Source organism: Carassius carassius, chromosome 38, assembly GCF_963082965.1.
Source record: "Carassius carassius chromosome 38, fCarCar2.1, whole genome shotgun sequence".
NCBI lineage: Eukaryota > Metazoa > Chordata > Actinopteri > Cypriniformes > Cyprinidae > Carassius > Carassius carassius.
Window position 1 is genome coordinate 18,302,257 of NC_081792.1, and position 20,128 is coordinate 18,322,384.

Genomic DNA, 20,128 nt, shown 5'->3' on the forward strand with positions numbered 1-20,128 from the left:
ATATTTTTATGAGCTGGCCCCACTCTCATGAGACCCATAAATGCTGCTAGAAGATTGTAGCGGGCCACACTGTGGTTGCCGCTACTACATACAATGTGGGGGAAAAGGGTTTGAGGTTAGCAAAAATATTTTTGCAGTCCCAAAAGTCCTGGGATGCTGAGAGGGGAGTGTAAAACTTAGGGCTAGAAGTGCACAACGTTAATATAGCAATATTAATATGCTGGGAGATTTGAAAACTTATGCTGTTAAATGTTAACATCGCACATATCCAGCTTCATATCTATGGGTTTTCATATGTATTCGGGTTGTTCGGTAGCTCACGGAGTAAGGAGATGTACTTGAAAAGTGAGGAGCTCTGGTTTGAATCCTGTGTAACCACGGCTCTACAAAGCAGTTCAAATCTGCATATAAGGAAGTTAAAACCCTTACGAAAAATAACCATGGTTTTATTATAGTAAAACTGTAGTAACCCATGGTTTTTTGGCGTGTTGACTACCATTTGTATAACCACAGATTTACTACAAATACCATGGTTAAACTATGGTTAATTTAGCAAAACCATGGTTAATTTGTGGTTACCATGGTTTAACTATAGTAACCATGGTTTTTTGGTTTTATTTGTAGTAAAACCATGGTTAATTTTCATAAGGGAATGGCACAGTTGCATCAGCAAATGCGTTTTATATCAGTTTTGCATAGTAGTTGACGGATATATCGGCCGATATTTGCCATTTTTCAAATATCGGCATTAGCCAATAATTTTTTCTGCCTGGCCGATGTGTTCAAGGCGGGACTTTTATTTTGACGGCGCTGAGAGCGGCAGCACCTGCTTACACTCTCTCTCTCTTGTTCATCGTCGTTGTTAGCAGTTTAGTCTAACACGGTTAGAAATCTGTCTAATAATCAGATAGGACTGTTAAACAAAGGAATTAATGTATACAAAAAGTATTATAATGATTGCTTTTATATTATTAGTCATAGAAAGGCAAACATTATAATACTTTCTCGTTTACCGTAAGCAAATATGCATTTATATTATCATTTAAACAAATCTTTGTATGACTAATGAACATTTAATATCACAAACCTTGCAAACTTAGTCGAATCCAGCTGTGAGATCTTGTGTCCAGCATGAAACTGCGTTGAAATGTGCATGGGGTACGTAAAAACGGTGTTGCACGAAAAGTTCACAGAGGTACATATTTTTTTGAGACCAGGTTGAAGTAAATCCCTGAAAACAGATGAATGAGGTTGCCAAATTTCTAAGATGAATGGAATATTTGATGAAACAATTAAACAGCCAAAACAGATCCAAATGGACATCAGTGTGCTATAGTGTAGTCTATGAAACATCCATTGCTGGGAAGTCATGTGACACAATGTGCATCTGCTTCAGAAATTTGATGGTATAAGGTTATAGGAGCAAGAGTGTGTCAGAGAGAGGGAAACAACAACTAAAAGCTTTAAAAACAGTTAAGTTAGATGTTATTTTGAAGGCCATGTGAAACATCTGGAGTTTAATGGATTAAAATGTGGAATCTGTTCAAGCCTCCAAATGGAAAACAACATCGAGCTAGTGGATAAAAGAGGACGGAGGGTGCCTGGAAAGATTTGCTGCCAAATAGATTTCACAGTGGTTCATCTCACAGGACTAATTAAGGAGCTACATGTTGTGATGTACCTGAAAAAAAAAATCATTAAAGTTTGCTGTTCCTTTAATGAGTTTGAGTGATCATAATTTAGAATGTTGGACAGTTAATAGCAAGGCAACTTGAATACATTTAAATCCACATGGTAATTATGTGCATATTTAAAGACTTTTTTAGGTTTTGTCAGAATTATGTCATTCTGACAAACATTGCTTAAATTTTAAAAGCATGTGCAAAATCAGAGCTTTACATTGTCTATTAAGAGCTGCTACTTGCATATATGAAATAACCAGGGTCACCTAAAAGCAAAAAGGGAAGAAAAGAAGAGTGATCTACAGTGACAGCACACATGCTTTGGACCTGTAATGGATTTCACTCTCTCCATCTTGAAAGAGACAACACATATGTGACCCATGTGCATATGGTTACTGTGGTGTAAAGATGTTCATGTGAGATATGCATATTTTACTCACCCATGCACAGAATGTGACTTATAATTCTGCACTGACTCCATTTCGAAGACAGTAGAAGACAAGGTCAAGATGGACTAGACAAAATTTAGATTTTCTCATTGTTCACTAGAAGGTTCTGATCATAGTTTAAACAACTACTTGATCTCCATAAAAAAAGTATATTTTGCTTGTGTAAGTCATAGTTTATATGAGGTTGAAAATTAAAGCTTTGCTTTGTGTGTGTTGGTTAAATTTGTGGCTGTAATGACTAATATAATGACATTTTTCACAATCCGGAGCTCAATGTAATACAATTTGTACCAGCATCTCAGCCTGTTTAAATCCCCCCATTTTTTTCATCCTTCATGGATTTGTGTGTTTCAGACTGGATGTCTGAACAGAACAATGTGTCATTGATCACCTAAATGATATGTAGTTGGAATTAATCATCTTATTTCAAGAGACTAATGACACCAATTTCTAGCAGAGACAGAAATGAAGTTTAGAAGCAATTTAATTAGAGTTAGGTCTTGGATGTCGGAGGTACTTTCAACTGGCGGAAATATCTAGAAGTCAAAGGTCCTTCCACTTTGTATCGTTCAGGTTATAATGTCTAATGGCATACTGTATATTAATTTAACATGATCAGGATTTAAGTGAACTTTTATTTGTGTACAATAACTCAATGTGTTATGCAATGTATAAATCAGTCTTTTTTAAACTCTTGAACAAATATGTGAATGAATGGTCTAAATGAGTTTGCACAGCTGGGGAGAATGAGGTTTCAACATTGTAACATTTCGGTCATATCTGGCCATTTGCCTTCATTATATTACTAAATATATACCATTTCTCAAGAACAAAAGCAAGTTATACAAGGTTTGAAGTGACACGAGAGTAAATGCTAAAAACATACCATTACCTTCCAATATATCTTTCATAAGAAAACTACTTACGATCTGCAAGTTTCTTTCAATGGAAACTTAGCCTTTAAAAAAAGCATTACAATTGTAGAATGAGGAGATGATTTGGCTTCTTTATTGGATTTTAAACTCATCCCCAAAAAGGTCTGGAGGTAACTTATATTGGTCTGGAGGGAGCTAAAACTTTCTTCATCAATAAAATTGAAGGATGGTGAGAATGATCTGAGTGAAGAGAAAGTGAGATCTTTTCATAAGCCCAACAGGGGGAGAAAGAGGAGGAGGAGCTCTTTACAACAGCTCACTTTATTGGTCCACCCTAGACCTGAGGAAGAAACATTCACCCTCTCAATGTGGCACACCTCAACTGTTTCACATGCAGATCTGTTCAAAACAGACATCAATATCTGGATGTTTGAAGCCTACAGAAATCTTCAGAGGGGCAGACATTATCTTCATTAGAATCAAACGTAAAACAAAAAGACTAATCCAATGAATCTACATGTGGACTTCATTGCTTTCAATTTGCTCAGGTCAGCCAGATGAACAGACACATAACAGCCCACAAAGCCAAGGTAAGTCTGCTGCTCTCCTTTGACATATGCTTGTTGCTTAAGGGAAGTGTTGAAGTGACTGCTTGTGTCATTTAAAGCTTTTAATCGATTTTTAAAAACCTGTTTTCAATTTCTGCCTTCTGTGCGATTAATACGTTATATTGATGTGTAGAATGAGGTTCGTTTAATGCCAGATACAATCCCTGAAGAGACTCAATTTGATCTCCCTCTTGTGAAACTTGAGAACACCATTTTCCTTTCTTGTTGAACCTTTTGCCATAGATTTTTATTTCTTGTCATCAAACTATTTAAATGTAAGAATGGCAAACTATTATATAACTGGGAACAAATTTTTACGAGACATGGAATTTACAGAAGAGAACGGTGGACTGTGAAACGTCATTGCTTCAGCAAGCTTCCTTTTTAGGCAACTGTTGAGTAATTCCTGATAGTTATTCTGGCTATATGATTGTCGATTGTTGAGTTGCTATGTCCACTTTTACTCCTTGGTATTTTTTATTTGGTCAACAACACACAAGTTGTTTAATACAGCCTTTAAGATCAGGTGATGGAAACATTCACTTTATGGGGTCTTTATTCTTGTCACCTGATATCACTATGCTTTATTGGCTAAATACCCAAGGACCCATGCGGGAAACACTGTTTCCGTTGGATTTTACAGTTGTTATTAAAGCTGTTTTATTTCTTTGAACCAAAATAAAAAATAAATATAAAATAAAATAAAAATCAATATATTTTTTTTTCTCCAACACCTTGACTTATATATTATATTCATTCATTTTCAACACTCTGTGAGTCTAGTAGAGCATAAGTCTAAGTGGAAGTCCATGACATGTGGAGTCCCACAAGGCTCAATTTTTGCACCGCTCTTGTTTAGCCTTTATATGTTTCCACTAAGTCAAATAATGAGAAAGAACCAAATTGCCTACCACAGCTATGCTGATGATACCCAGATTTACCTAGCCTTATCTCCAAATGACTACAGCCCCATTGACTCCCTCTGCCAATGCACTGATGAAATTAATAGTTGGATGTGCCAGAACTTTCTTCAGTTAAACAAGGAAAAAACTGAAGTCATTGCATTTGGAAACCAAGATGAAGTTTTCAAGGTGAATCCATACCTTGACTCTAGGGGTCAAACAACTAAAAATCAAGGAATCTTGGTGTGATTCTGTAGACAGACCTTAGTTTCAGCAGTTATGTCAGTAGCAGTATCTAAATCAGCATACTATCATTTAAAAAACATTGCAAGAATTAGATGTTTGTTTCCAGTCAAGACTTCGAGAAACTTGTTCGTGCCTTTATCACCAGCAGGGTGGACTATTGTAATGGGCTCCTCACCGGCCTTCCCAAAAAGACCATTAGGCAGCTGCAGCTCATCCAGAACGCCACTGCCAGGATTCTGACTAGAACCAGAAAATCTGAGCATATCACACCAGTCCTCAGGTCCTTACACTGGCTACCAGTTACATTTAGGATTGATTTTAAAGTACTTTTACTCGTCTATAAGTCACTCAATGACCTAGGAACGAAATACATTGCAGATATGTTCACTGAATATAAGCCTAACAGACCATTCAGATCACTAGGATCGAGTCAGTTAGAAATACCAAGGGTTCACACAAAACAAGGGGAGTCCACCTTTAGTTACTATGCCACCCGCAGTTGGAATCAGCTTCCAGAAGAGATCAGATGTGCTAAAACCCTAGTCACATTTAAATCTAGACTCAAAACCTGCATTTGTTGAATGAGCACTGTAAGATGTACGAACTTGATTGCACTGTATCTTATGTATGCACTGTATTTTATGTAAAATCATTTTCTATTTCTACTTGTTTTAAATTCATTTTAAATAAGTCAATTTTTAAATCATTTCCAAAGTTTTAAAATTGCCTGTTTTATTTTTGTTCTTCATAATTATTTTACTTTCTTTTATGCAAAGCACTTTGAATTACCATTGTGTACGAAATGTGCTATATAAATAAACTTGCTTTGACTTGCCTACATGAAGTAAAAAAAAAAAAAAATAGTACATTAAATGGCGACAGACTGTCTGAAGTGCTTTTGAAATTTCTTTGATTTGCATTTTATTACCTAAGCTACATTTGCTTGTCACCCTGACATCTGTAAAGCTAACTGAATTTAATCTGAGACAAACTATTTGCAGTTACTTGCCACAAATGTGCCTTGTTAAGCACCCTTTCTGTCACCGATAAGGCTGAGCTGAAGAAGCTTGTAAGGTATTGTCAAGATGTTGTTAACATGCTAACATGCATCACATCCGCCATACACAACACAAGACTCTGTGTACATCTAGCTCTTCTGTGGAGACGGGCTTCAATGACTTTGAGCAACGATCTAGTCATCTATTTCTTGTTTACTGATCTGGCAAACATCCTAAACACACAGTTTCAGGGGCTTTTCACACCAGAGATTTATGAAATTTGTTTTTGTGTTATGAGAGGTTAAGAAGTACTTATCCCCACGTTATTGCTTTATTTATTGTATTATACAGTATTATAACATTATATGATAAACCCCTTTTGTGTTCCATAAATTATGTTACATAATTCAGAAGATCTAGAATGCAATGAATATTAATTATAAACATAAGGTTTTCTAGTTAAACCCAGTTTGGCATGACTGATTGGGGAGTTAACTGAGGTTACATTCCTTTTCCATCAAAATCTTCTCCCTTTCAACAGCAGGTTGCTTCAGGGTGATTGCCACTGTTGTTAATATAACATTAAGTAGCTTTGGATATATTTGAAGTTGCATCTAAGTTGGTGGAAAAAATAGATCAAGCTGTTTGTTATCATTAATTTTGCTAGCAATTAAAAAAATAATTACAAAGACATGGCCCTTTTTTTTGCAGACCCTATACAATGTGAAATTGGTCAACAACATTACTTATGTCCAGTCACATTTGGTGTTTTATTGATTATGTGATGTTTTATACTATTGTAATTATATTATTTACAATTTTTACATTCTTCATCACTATGTACAACCCACTGCCTATCATTTTTAAAAGCTTCCAAAACTGCAATAATAAGTACACTTTTGGGGAATGCTATCAGTATGACCAGTGTCTGAAGCACATGAAAACATTTCCACACCAGTGGCGACTAGGCTTAAGTAGTTCAGAGAATGCTAAGGGAATGAGGTGACTTGATCTAAGCAAAGCAAATGTCTGAACTGTATGAGCACCTCCTCAAAACACAGCCTGTGGGTGAGGCGTCATCTTCTTCTTGCTTTACAGTGGATTGCAGACTTAAAAGTTCATTACCACCACCTATGTCTCAAATGGACCATTGACACTCCTAATTGGTAAATGGTAAATGCATAATTGAATATAATCCATAATTGAGATCGTAGATAGAGTGTCAATGGTCCATTTGAGAGATAGGTGGCGGTAATGCACTTATAAGGCTGTGTTTTGAGGAGGGGCTCATACAGTTCAGGCATTGCAGTGCATCTGAGGTAAAAAAAAAAAAAAAAAAAAACCTATATAAATACTGTTCAGTTTCTTGCACAGACCGATTGATTTGTGTCTTTACTCATCAATGTATCACCACGAGCTGTATAGGGTTTAATTTGGTTTTGTATTTTATGTTTTAATGTCTTATCCATGATTCCTGTTCACTTTCATTATAAGACTGACAGACTGCAACGGTTAGACTTAAAAATCTTTGTTTGTGTTCTACTGAAGAAACAAAGTCACCTACATATTGGATGCCCTGGGGGTAGGCAGATAAAAATCACATTTTTATTTTTGGGTGAACTAACATTATCTCTTTAATGGTCTAGTGTTTTCCTTATTATGATTTTCTATGGGAAACCATTTAACGTCAAACATTGCACATTGTGTTTAAATTCTGGCTTTATCTGCTTGCCTGAAAAAAATATACATCATCAATAAGGTCTTAACTAAATTTCACCTTTTAATATCTGCGATTTACAACATTACTACTTAATGCAAACTGCGTGAAAATAACTGGCGGTCAGTGGAGCAAAGCTTTGTTTTGCCCTCAAGGTGGGCATTCCTATGACAGTGTGACATCAAGTGAAAACTATCAATCAATGGGGAAACTGAATTAAAGGGACATGTGTTGACATGACCTTAAAATAAGAATTGACAATTTAAAAGCTGCAATAAAAATAAATAAATAAATACAAAACTACTTCTATTCAGGTGCGATTTTGTAAATAAAACTCATAATTGTTTTGTGATTGTAGGTAAGGAATCTGTGCATCTTCCTTATCCTGTGCTTTTATTTGGTGTATGCTGGTGTGCCAGGTCCATGTAAGCACTCTGTCACCCGGGACCATCTCTTAAATTTAAGACGTCTGGTAAGATATGCTGCTTTTACTGCCAGTAAATCACCTTGTGGGCTAAACAAAATGTAGTTGCATTATAAAATTATACGGAAAGGGATTTATTATGCTTTGTTATAAAATCTCACAGCAAACCACAGCTGTATGTAATGATCACTCATGCATAAATCATAAGTTAAGATGGAATTCAGAAATATTTTGGCATTACATTTTTCTAAATGAATGGCAGGGCACTAAATAGTGCTGACTGTCGAAAATGCCATCTAATGGGAAAAAGTTGCATTAAACTGTCTGACCTATTAAAATTGATTAACATAAGGCAAACTATGATTTTTCCACACAATGCTTTCCTTTGCAGATGAAGAACCAGCTGCAAAATGGTTGTTCAATAACCTTCACCTTCACTGAGCGGCAGAACCTGGTACGCACATTTTCACTTTTTTCATGTAATGGCAGATATGGCTTACCCAACATTCCTATGGGCATTTCAACCATTATGAACAGTATATAAAAGAACCCTGATATGATCGTCGTTGACATTCTGGTATAATAGATCATCCTACCATGCCACAAAATCAGACACTTGTCTGAAACAGATGTTCCATAAGATCATGTTTTAAGCCAGAGAGGCAGCAAAACCATATGTAAGCAGGTTAACAGTCATACTAACTAACTAATTTATATATATATATTAGTGGTGGACCGTTATCAGCGTTAACGTGCTGCGTTAACGTGAGACTCTTATCGGGCGATAAAAAAAATATTGCCGTTAATCTATTCTCAAAGTTGGGTTGAGAGCTGGGTCTATACTAAGCAAGCTATGATGACTTTCACCTTGATTTTTTATATAACCGACTGGCTGAGGCCAGCCTAAAAAGATGCTCAGGACAGTTGACGGGCCACTGCTGCGCATCGTCACGAAAGCTTATCTTTTTCACGTGTTTTTAAGCCTTACCGCTTGTCGATTTAAACATTAAAGCATCCAAACACAAGATTCGGAAAAGCTGAACAGAGCTGGTTACTCACGCGCTGTGTTCGGTGCGCACGAGAGAGATCGAGAGCCGCGTATCACGGACAGCGACACTGAACCGAGCTCTCTTCTGCGAAGTTCTCCTCGAAGTCCCTCCTGCACCTGAACAAACAAATACAAATCGCAGTTTGAACAAACAAAAAGATGTGAAAGAGCCCAATTCAGTACTCGCAGTGTTCTGGTGTTCAGGGCTCACGCAGAGAGAGGCGTCTCAAAACACTTGAACACCGAATTTGCTTATTTTTGCTCTTGTGCCGACAAATACATACAAAATATGTAAAAATATCCACCTTGGAAATTATGCTCGAAAAAACTGCCAGTTATTTCTTAAGTGAAAGTAAACAGTTGAGGAAAAAAATGTGATGTGTATTATATATATATATATATATATATATATATATATATATATATATATATATATATATATAGCAAAACTGAAATAATGTGAGAATGTTGAAGGTGTCTGAATAAATGTAGGTTTGATTGTATATTTCATTTTTACATTGAAGACTATCCAGTGCTATTTTACATTTAATTATTTGGTTTCTGTACCTTGACACCTACAAACTTGAAAAAAAACTTAAACATTGTGTAAATAGCACAAATAAATACAAATAAATTAACATACAAATAAAACAATTTCAAACAGGGCCCACCTTCACCGGGTCCGGCTGACCCCAGCTATGGCCCTGCTCACGCCTGTTTCACACATACTCCATCTGCAGTGCGTATGCAGTCCGTGTGCGTTACATATGTGGTGCAACACAGACTCGATGTGCTTTCACACAGGATAAGTTTGCAGTCCGCTACTCAGTACGTAAACGATCGCTGCACTGCTGCAGACGCAACGCTCCTGGAACGCAACTGGAATCCGTTAACATGGGTGCGTAAAAAAATATGCAAACGCAGACGGAGTATGTGTGAAACAGGCGTAAGGTTGTTTGCACCTTGTGCAATGTGGAATTAGTTTACAGCTTTTTCAAGCACTTTGTGATGCATTTTGCAAACAGGAGATGAGCCCCTTTTCTAATGCACCACCTGGCTTGAGAAACCCCTTCTCAAAGACTTTTTGTCAATTTTATTTGGGTAACACAAATATTCTGAATGCCTTTGGCAAAATTTGAATGAGCCATTTTAATCTATATTAATCTAGATTAATTTCAAGATCACAGTGAGATTAATCTAGATTAAAAAAATGAATCTATGCCCACCACTAATATATATATATATATATATATATATACACACACACATACACACACACAGTAGCATATATCATTAAATTTACCATCTTCATTTACATTTCATGACATCCGAAGCAGTTGCACTAGAACTCCCTGAATTTTTGGAACATGACTGTACAATTTGCACAAGCAGAAGCTCAATTCTTCCACAGGGGAATGATCCTGGAGTTCACTATTATGTGGTTGTGTCTCTCAGCAGCTCTACTGCAGTTTGAGGGACTGTGAATACTACAAAATCCTTCTGAGCAAAATAAACGGTTTTGAGGGCTTGTTTAAAAAAGTATTTTGGCCTGTCTGAATCTACAATGTCAGAAAGTCAGAACTCATGAATCACGTACTGTCTTTTCATGGGGATCACCCATGAAGTTCTGAAGCTTTTTTTTTTTTTTTCTAAAATGGCTCTTATTCCAAGTTAGATTTATTGGAATATTGTTTTATTGGATGATAGTTACCACTAGATGTAGGGAGCCTGTCCCTCTTGTAAACCCACCAGGGTCTGGGGATATCCCATTCTGCACTAATCTAATAGTTTCTTAGACCTCCTGAGGGGAAATGGGGCTACCTAATACTTTAGCCATTTCTTTATTTATTCTAGGGTCTAAGGGGTTGGGGATATTTTATGAACCTGAAGAGTGCTTGGAGGTATAAAGGTTAATGTAGAAATCTAAAAAAAAGCTTTGTTGAAATCAGCCAGATGTGCAGTGAGATTGACACTCTGGGATAAAAATTACTGGAATATAAATCTAAAGACACTGGCTGCATGAGCCTGCTGGGCTAAAAATGTCCCCGCCTTATCAAGCCTGATACTATAGCATAATGGCCAATAACATCTTCAGTAACTTGTACTGGCTCAAACAGTACATTCTTACTTATAATGATAGCAGCCCCCTCTAGTCTTAGCAGAGAATTTTGAATAAAACATGACTCATCCAAGCCCTTTTAATACATTCGACATCTGATGTTATAAGATGGGTTCCCTATAAAAATATAATACCACCTTTCAAATGTTGCAGCTGTGTTATTACCTTACCAAACTTAATGGCCTTGTTCATTCCATTCAAATTCGATGAAATCAGGCGCACACCTTTACCCATCTTTGTCGTATCAGCAGCCATCTAGAACATTGTATGGGGTTGAGGTGACTTGTACTGTATGACCTCCTGCAATGTGAAAAGAAAGGAAAGAAGACAGAAAACGGGGGATAGAAAGAAAAAAAACTGTTAACAAATTGTGGCCTTAAAGATATCCTCCAAAGTTCAAACAATATGCAAGCAATACAGCTCAATGCTTTCAAGACTTCCAAAGTCTCATTCCCACCACTTACATAACGGTCAACCTCCCTTCTCGTAATGTAAAAAAAAAAAAAAACTGGACAAAGGATAGCTTAACAGACCCAGAAAACCAAAACAGAAAACAATAATAAATAAGAGTACATTCAAACATAAATTAATCAAAATTAACTACCCATATATAAAGTGCATTAATTGAATATACAAATAATATAAACATGAAGGGTACAGAACCAATCTAAAGTATTATAAAAATACATAATATAGTGGGTGTGTATATCGAAAAAACTTTAAAATGAACAGGTACAGTGATGTGAACACGAGGGTACACTCAGCCCATCCATAATGCCTAATGAGAGCTATCCATACATCTACAATAAAGAGAACATAAGCATATTCATATGCGACAACCAAGCAACAGCCAGTCAGCCACTTAAATCTGTATTGGAATCAAAATATTTAGCAAATGCTGCATCATGAGTCACTAACTGAACCAGTCACAAATTACTGCATCAGTCGCTTTGGATTTAGTCCTCAGCAGAAGGTAAAGATTTAATGTAGTCCTTGGCTTCAGTGACCTACGCAAGCCTTCTCCTATCTCCCTCCTTCATTACAATAGTAAGCCTGGCCATGAACAAAAGCATTGGTGTAGGCCCAGTATTGTTCAGACAGCACTTCTTTGTACTTGGAACACTGTTCCTTTTCCTCGCAAATGTTCATTTCCTTCTGCTGTAACTTGTGAAGCCAGACAATAACAGGCCAAGGACTCTCCCCCGGCCTCAGACAGCGGCCGATGCGCTCTCTCAGACAGCGACCGATGCGCTCTATTACTTTTCAGTGGAGATTCCAGGACTCCATCCACAAACACTTCTGCAAGTAGCTCTGAGAAGACAGGGCTGAGGTCCTTCACTGGATTCAGGTAATCCAATGATTCTTATGGTATTACGCTGGCTATGGAACTCGACACAACTTTGGCAAGCAGTTCATTGCTCTCTGTTAACATAGCACAGGTAGTTTCTGAGGCGTGTGTTGACTCGTCCTGTGAATTTGCAAGTGAAGCAATCTTTGAGGCAAGTTCCATCACAGTAGCTTGAATTTTGTCCAGCTTTATCTCGAGTGTCGAAACAGTGGTTTTAAAGTCTTTAAAGCGAGCAGCCCAGTGTTCCTCCACTAGGTTAGATATAGCTACTATGCTAACATCTTTACCATCATCTCCATATGCCTCAACTTTTTCGTTTTGTCTTGTTTTGCTGATTTAGGTGCCATAATGCGATACAGATATGTGTGTGATGACAATATTGTCCAATTTGTCATAAAACAGAAATAGACTTGGGGTTTTAAGGCAGTTCTAGAATAAAAATTTGCGAGAGCAAGACTCTACACAAGGGGTGACACACTAGATGGTGGGCCAGAGCATTGTCAAAGGATAATTTAAGAAATTAATTAATGAAAAATGCAACTAGAATTTCCTGTGAAAGACTTGTTACAGTGTTTTTTGTAACTGGTAGTGAGCTGTTACTCTGTGTTAAATATTGTAGTAGGACAGTTATTTACAAAAAGCCACATTTGTGTGGTGGTGTCCGGGTTTTACACTGAATAAATTAATAAAGCAGAGAAGTGACATGTAATCTGGCAAGTATCTTCATCAGCCTGGAACACAGACCACCTTGATAAAACACACATATGTGGGAGATGCTGAATGGATAAAAATAGCAAAAAAAAAAAAAATAAGAGGACTTGAATAAGCCCATTAATGGCATGTTTGAGTCATGCTCTTAACAATCTATGATTTAATTCCTCTTTCCACAATGTGAATAATAAATGTGTATCATTTTAATATGCTTGTTACACAATGGAGCCTAACTTATTGCAATATATTGCAATAATATTGCAGCCATTTAGTGAGCATAAGAGACTATTTGTTCAGACATTTTAAAAATTTTTTATTTTAACTCATACTTATTTGGTTTGAACTGATAAACTGCGCAAATGCTGAGCCATACCATGACTGTAGTGTTGCCATCATGTTGTGTCTGTGATACAGTATGTATATTGTGCCTGTTGTTATATTATTTATCTGGCTTTTGTATAAATGTACATATGTGTAAAGTCTCTCTAGCACTGAAAGTTAACTGGGGCTGGATAAGGCAGACAGGGTCTCAGTGGACTGTCTCAGATTAGTCTACTTGCTCACCTGGTCCAGAACTCCAAAATAGTTTTAAATGCATCGTTTATAGCCCCAGATTCTTAACATGGCCAAGGGAGTTTGGGGGAAGGTATGACATGGTTGCACACTTACAATATTTATAAAAGAACAAGTGAAGATGTTGCTGTATCCTGTAAGATTGCTGTTGTCAGTACAAATAAAGATCCCTTTGTCTTCTTGTCATTTTCTTCCACATTATTTCCTGTAAGTGTTTCAGATTTTTTCAAAGTGGTCAAGATTTTTTTTTAGCCTATCAGTACTTTTATAAAGAAGCTAGCCATTATAATTTAATTCCTTTTTGTTCCATTTTTCAGTTTACACAAAACCTTGACAGTTGACACTCAAAACTATCACCTCTTATCAGCGTGATTATGTCATGCTTTATTCACACTGCCAGTGTTTTCACACGATGAAGTTCGAAGTTCATCACACTCTTTAGCACCAGGAATTAAACAAATTAAACTATTTTTACTTGTTGTTGAAGTCAGAGAGAGTCTGTTTAAAAAGGTTTTTTAAACTCTCAATTCGTTTCATGTTAAGCGTGAAAAGGAAACGTTTACTGAACCATGGCAGAACTAAAATAGTGAAACATGCTTTTGGAAATGTACATGGCCATCAGTCATGTTACATTTTTGAAAGATCACAGGTTGAAGAGTTAGACACAAACTCACAAAATTTAGTATAAAGAAACATGGTGTATAACACCACATTAAAAATAGGCCTGTGTGTTATAATGTGTGACCCAGGTCTAAATAACATCAATGTGTGTGATGATATCGAATGTTCATTGTGGTTGTCATATGTTTGTGTGTTCCAGAGTGTTGTGTGTTATGTTAAAGCAGCTTTCCCTCACATACTGGAGCTACTCAACACCCAATTCAGATATGCTAAAGACTCAGACAATTACCGCTATACTAATTCACTGAAAAACTTGATCTACAACGTTTACTCTCAGAGATGCATCCCTCCAATCAATGAAGAGAATGAGGTAAGTAAGTCCATCTTTATTGGTTCTTAAAATCTTAAATGTTCTATTAGTTATAATAGGATTATGGAAGAAGATGATATTTGCCTCGTACTTCTGTAAGTTTCATAAATTATTGTATTTAACAACATAAATGTCTACAAATATAACAACAAAAAATCAACAGGAACTGAAAGAGTAATTACTTCATGGAGCAGTTTAGAAATGTTTGTAATAAAATGATGAACGATAATTATACCAAATAATTGCAAGACTTTTAAATGACAAATAACAAAACATCTTGCAGCTTAAAGAAAAAAAATATAAGCAGAAACATTAGGCATTGAATTCTAGGTACATTCATTTGACTTGTATAAAGTTTCAATGGGAAAGAGTCAACAAACCAAGAGTCTTGGACAGTAGCTAGTAGTTTTGGCAACAATGATTTTTTTGGCTTTTGTTAACAATGACTTCATTAAAATAGACTTTCTTGCAGGAATGTTGGACTAAATATTAAATTCTGGCCATTTTTGTAATTTGGTTGTAACAGGGGGAACTATGTGTTTATACTATGGGTTTATTCTGACTGCTGTGTTTCGATAAGTGACAGTGGTTGATGGGAACAAAGTTTCATTGAACAAAAAGTTTAGAAAAGCTTAGCTTAGCACCATTCATTCCTTAGGATCCAAACAGGGATAAATTTAGAAGCCAACAAACACTTCCATGTTTTCCCTATTTAAAGACGGTTACATGCGTAGTTACACAAGTAAGTATGGTGACACAAAATAAAACGTGGCAATTTTCTATGTCGATAAAATAATGTTAACTATAATGTATGCCGGAAGAGCACTTCGCAGCACTTCGACCTCATTGCAGTAATATCATCACTCTATGCAAGCACTACGTGGAGCTCTAAATGGCTTATTTGATCGTGCACACGCGCACAAACAATGTCGGAAATTCCTTAAAGGGGGCCACAAACATTTGGAAAACATAATATTGAAACTGTGCCTAGTTATACAACCTGGTCACATGGAATTCAGAGTGGTGCCTATTTAAGTTAACCTCTGCCAACATGAAGTTAACTGGACCACATGCTTATGTGATCTGTATCAGCTACATAAATTATTTCTACTAAAGCATGTCTAAAAAAAGTGCAGAGGAAACCTTTCAAGTTGCAGTCCTAATTAAATCGTAAATAATTGCCATGGTGCATCATATTTCTTTGTCAACACTATTTTAAAACCAAAGTCAGACAGTTTGTTGTCTTTGACAGGATGTACACACAGGAAAACCAGTGTAAATCACATAGCTACTTTTATATAGACCTATCCTTTTTAACCAAAATGTTTTAACCTCAAAAGGCAATGGATATGTAATTTAATGGTCTGCTTTAATTACAATTTTGCAGTAAAATAATTTTGCAATGGCTACTTTTACATGCAACCAAATAATTTGTTTGTAATCGGATTGATGGCTCAATCGGACTAGAAAAGCCTTCATGTAAACACCTTAATCGATCTGATTGAGCTCGATCGGAATGAAATTTCACTCAGATTGAAGAGGGTGGTATATTCCTTTTCTAACACGGTTGAGAGTGCATGTAAACACTTGATCGGATTGAACCCTGAAACCGAAATGACTTTGTATGTGCAATAATGCAGAAATAGCGTAATGACGTATGACGTGCGGAACAAATTTCTCTTCCTTTTGAATAAAGTGTTGTATAAATGAATGTCCTGTCATTATAAAACTCTGCTTTCACTCTGCAACTGTGAAGTGGAGCAGGACAACCTTCCAACAGTCCTTGTTTTGGATATTTATATGTATATTTATCCATAAATGGATCAATATTAATTGTGCTGTTAAAAACTGTGTAGGAGAGTGGTTATTATGTGCAAACAGTGAGAAACTCTATATTTGTGCAGTGTGCACATGTAAAAAAAAAAAAAAACTTGTGACATATAAATGCACACATCCAAGCCGATCACTTTATTTAGCGTTCATGTAAACAGTACAATCAGATTCATTAATTGGAATGTATTCAGTCCGATTAAACTAAAAATTATGCATGTAAACGAAGCCAGTGACCTGTGTAGCCTGCCACCTGGTTTCCCAGCTGTTGGCGTTCAGTATACTGCAGAGAGTAATAGCCTAATTCTGCTGAAAAAAACAAACAAACATGTTTTTCACCCTACAGAATAGCCCAATGAGGTTCCTAAAAGCCCACATGACTTTGCCCAGAGAAGCTTTAGAGAAAGCTGAGGAAGTGATTCGCATGTATATGGGTCTGATGACTCAAAGCGACAAGCCTGTGGACTGGAACTGTGAGGAGGAGTACACAGAAGATCTCCCAGAATCCAGCACTGAACCTCTCAGCCAAACAGCAGGTAGCACAACTGCATCTCAAATAACACGCTATCGGGCTCACAAGATTTCGAGAGCTTTCACGCAACAGTTTAACAAGAAGTTAAAGAACAAAATTGCCAAATTACAACTAGCTTATATGCAAATGAACTTTGCAAATGAGTCTTTTTCTCTACCTTGCTGAACTACTTTTTAGTAGTTTATTTTGTTAGTAAAAATATGTCATTTGGCATTATCTGGTGAGCTTTTGGCATACTTCATACTTAATATGCATTTTTTGAATCACGGACAGTCAGATCGATGTGGGGTGGCAGTCAGTGTATTATTTCTGTTGAAATTTCTAGCAAAATGGAAACTCCATAGCCCCCTTTTCTCTGTTTTCTCTTGTCAAGTACTATAGCACAGATTTGTTTTTGTTTGTTTGTAAAAATTGCATTTCTACAGCTTAGACAGAGACATTTTATCAAAAGCCCATCATGGCAGCAGTGAATTATCACTTTAATACTGAGTGACGTACATTTTAGACACAATGTTGCCAGTTACTTTTTCTATTTTTATTTTAAAAGGGGGAAAGAACCTGAAATGGAGCAAAACGGGTTCTCAAAATTAATCTTTAAGCCCCAGCTATTCTTACTTTAGTTGTGATTTTATCATAATTTGCATTACATTTCCTCTAGGTGCCTCTGATTGCCCCTGCATTTGTCCAGCAGTGAGCACCGGATCATCTCAGACATCTGCATCCACAAGCCATTGGAATATTCACCTGAAACCTACTCCATCCCCACAAAGATCATCCTTTTCACCTGTGGTAACATTGCAGGGTGGTAATGAAGGAACTAAACAATTCAGGTCTGCTGTCCCACTAGCTCTAGGGATGCCTGCCACATGGAGATCAACACAAGGAGATCTGTCCAACTTCCTCTTTGATAGCACTCCATCTTTTCATGAAGAAACTTCAAATTCAGAGATGGATCATTTGGCCTCACCCGATCTTTTTCCTTCGCTTACAAATTTTCAGGATGTATTTTCAAGCAGAATTGACTCCAGGGCTGAGTCAGCCTCCTCTGGCCACAGTCATAAAAGCGATAGCATGCAGGACAGTGTGGAGAGGAGTACACTGCTTTTACTCGCCAAGAGGTCTTTAGATTCCAAAAGCGAAGAACAACCATCAAGTGTGAAATCATCACAGAACTGGGATACTGCAACATCTAAAAAATATAAAAAATATAAATCGATGTTTTTCAGTTTGGCATATAAAAATCTTAAGAACACAGAGATAAAAGGCAAGCCTTTCCAGATGCTTCAACCGCATAAATACATTGCACCAGTCACAACCACAGCTCTGTCTTTTAAAGCAGATGCACATTCATCAGAAGGCCTGAGCACCCTCGTTGAACAGCCTGTTCATTTAAAGAGCCCTCCTGAAAATTTCCAAACACACACCCAAAGTCCAGTGAGAGTGCCAAGGAATTTCATGAGAACCATTCATGAGATGAAGCTCAGAAAAAGTGAGAAAGATAGTAGCAGCATTATTTTAGTATTATTTATGTACTATTTTAGTTTTTATCAATATTTAGAATTAGCTTTTATTTTTGTTATTTCCATTTAAAAAAAATGTAATTGTATTGTGTGCTTTTGTCATTCTTTAGGCTTCACTATTTAGGCTTAATTAATTTTTAGCTTTTGTTTAAAGATTTATACTTCATTTTATTTATTTTATTTAAAGGGATAGTTCACCCAAAATTTAAATTCAGAAATCATGTACTCACCATCATGTTGTTCCAAACTTGAATGAGTTGCTTTCTTATGTTGAACATAAAAGAAGATATTCTGAAGATTGCTGGTAATCAATCAGTTGATCAAACACTATATTTTAAGTAACTATTCTACCTGAATAGTAGACATCAAACATGTTTCTCTTCAGTCATGTGTTATTAATTCTTTGATGATTCACCAAAGATGCCTTTGGTTTTCACAGACCGCAGATCCCAGGAGGATAGGCAGGAGATGAAGGACCAGACTCATCCAGACAGAGAAACACACAGGAACTCTGCCACAGAACAATCCACCAGAACAATCATCTCTTTTGGCACCATGCTCATAATTATATTAGGGTGTGGTGGACTTCTGCTCATAACTGTACAGTTTTACAGACGGCAAAAAAGTAAGTGACTCACAATTCATTTTTGCTTTGCTGAAAAGAACGGCATCTTGGTCAGTGCTGGTCTGGAGTTGGACTGGCCTTAAAAAACATGCTGTAACCAGCAGCCAAAACATTTGCCAGTGACTAGCTCTGGTGGTCTTTTCAGTCCCATGTGATCTTGTTCAAACATAAAAATAAACATTAAAAGAAAAAGAAAACATTCTTTGAAGTTTCCAATATGAAAGAAAAACACATCATGGAGAACAGAAACCGAGAAATGATGGAGTTAAATATTATGAGACAAAATATCGGCAGGTTGGTTTTTCTCATTCTGTATATGGATTTACAATACATTTTAAAAGACATCTTTTATTGCTCAAACGGTGTCTACAGCTACAAAGAGTACTAGAACAGGAAATTATTGATCTGGCAGATGGTCCATTGGTATGAAATATGAAAATATTTTAAGCACATTCCTGCACAAACTAAACTTGACACATTCATCTTCTCTTTGCACATTTTGACTTGGCAAACTGACCATGAAATGTTGAAAGGAAATAATATCATTAATTCTTAGAAAAAGAGAAGAGAGTTCTTTTTTTCTTTCATATCAGTTAAGATTGTACTCATCTGGATATTCAAACACACAAAAAAAATATTTATATGGAGTGTATATAAATAAATAAATACATACTGTATTTACAGGGTAGGTAGAATGAAGCCACATTCTAGTGCCAACTTTATGTCAGAAGCAAACAATTAATCTAATGATGTGATGGCTCATATTGAAACAAGGATTCTAACAACAATATATTCGGTATTCGGTACCAGTAAACAGATTTACAATAAAACAAAACTATTCACAATAAAACAATCTCATGTTAGTTAGGGTTTTTCTTCTTCTTCACGTCTCTGTCTTGTCTCAGATGTGCATTAATGCATTTGCTTTGC

General features: G+C 36.4%; 1 protein-coding gene across 1 annotated transcript; it reads left to right on the forward strand.

Annotated features, from left to right (window-relative positions):
• The first annotated feature begins 3,145 nt into the window (after nucleotides 1-3,145).
• On the forward strand, nucleotides 3,146-19,815 carry LOC132119041 (uncharacterized). The gene is made up of 7 exons (XM_059528783.1): nucleotides 3,146-3,596; nucleotides 7,836-7,949; nucleotides 8,293-8,355; nucleotides 14,521-14,691; nucleotides 16,868-17,057; nucleotides 17,712-18,542; nucleotides 19,013-19,815. Exons 1-7 carry the CDS (start codon nucleotides 3,564-3,566, stop codon nucleotides 19,204-19,206), a joined length of 1,596 nt encoding a protein of 531 aa, XP_059384766.1. The 5' UTR covers nucleotides 3,146-3,563; the 3' UTR covers nucleotides 19,207-19,815.
• Nucleotides 19,816-20,128: the final 313 nt, after the last annotated feature.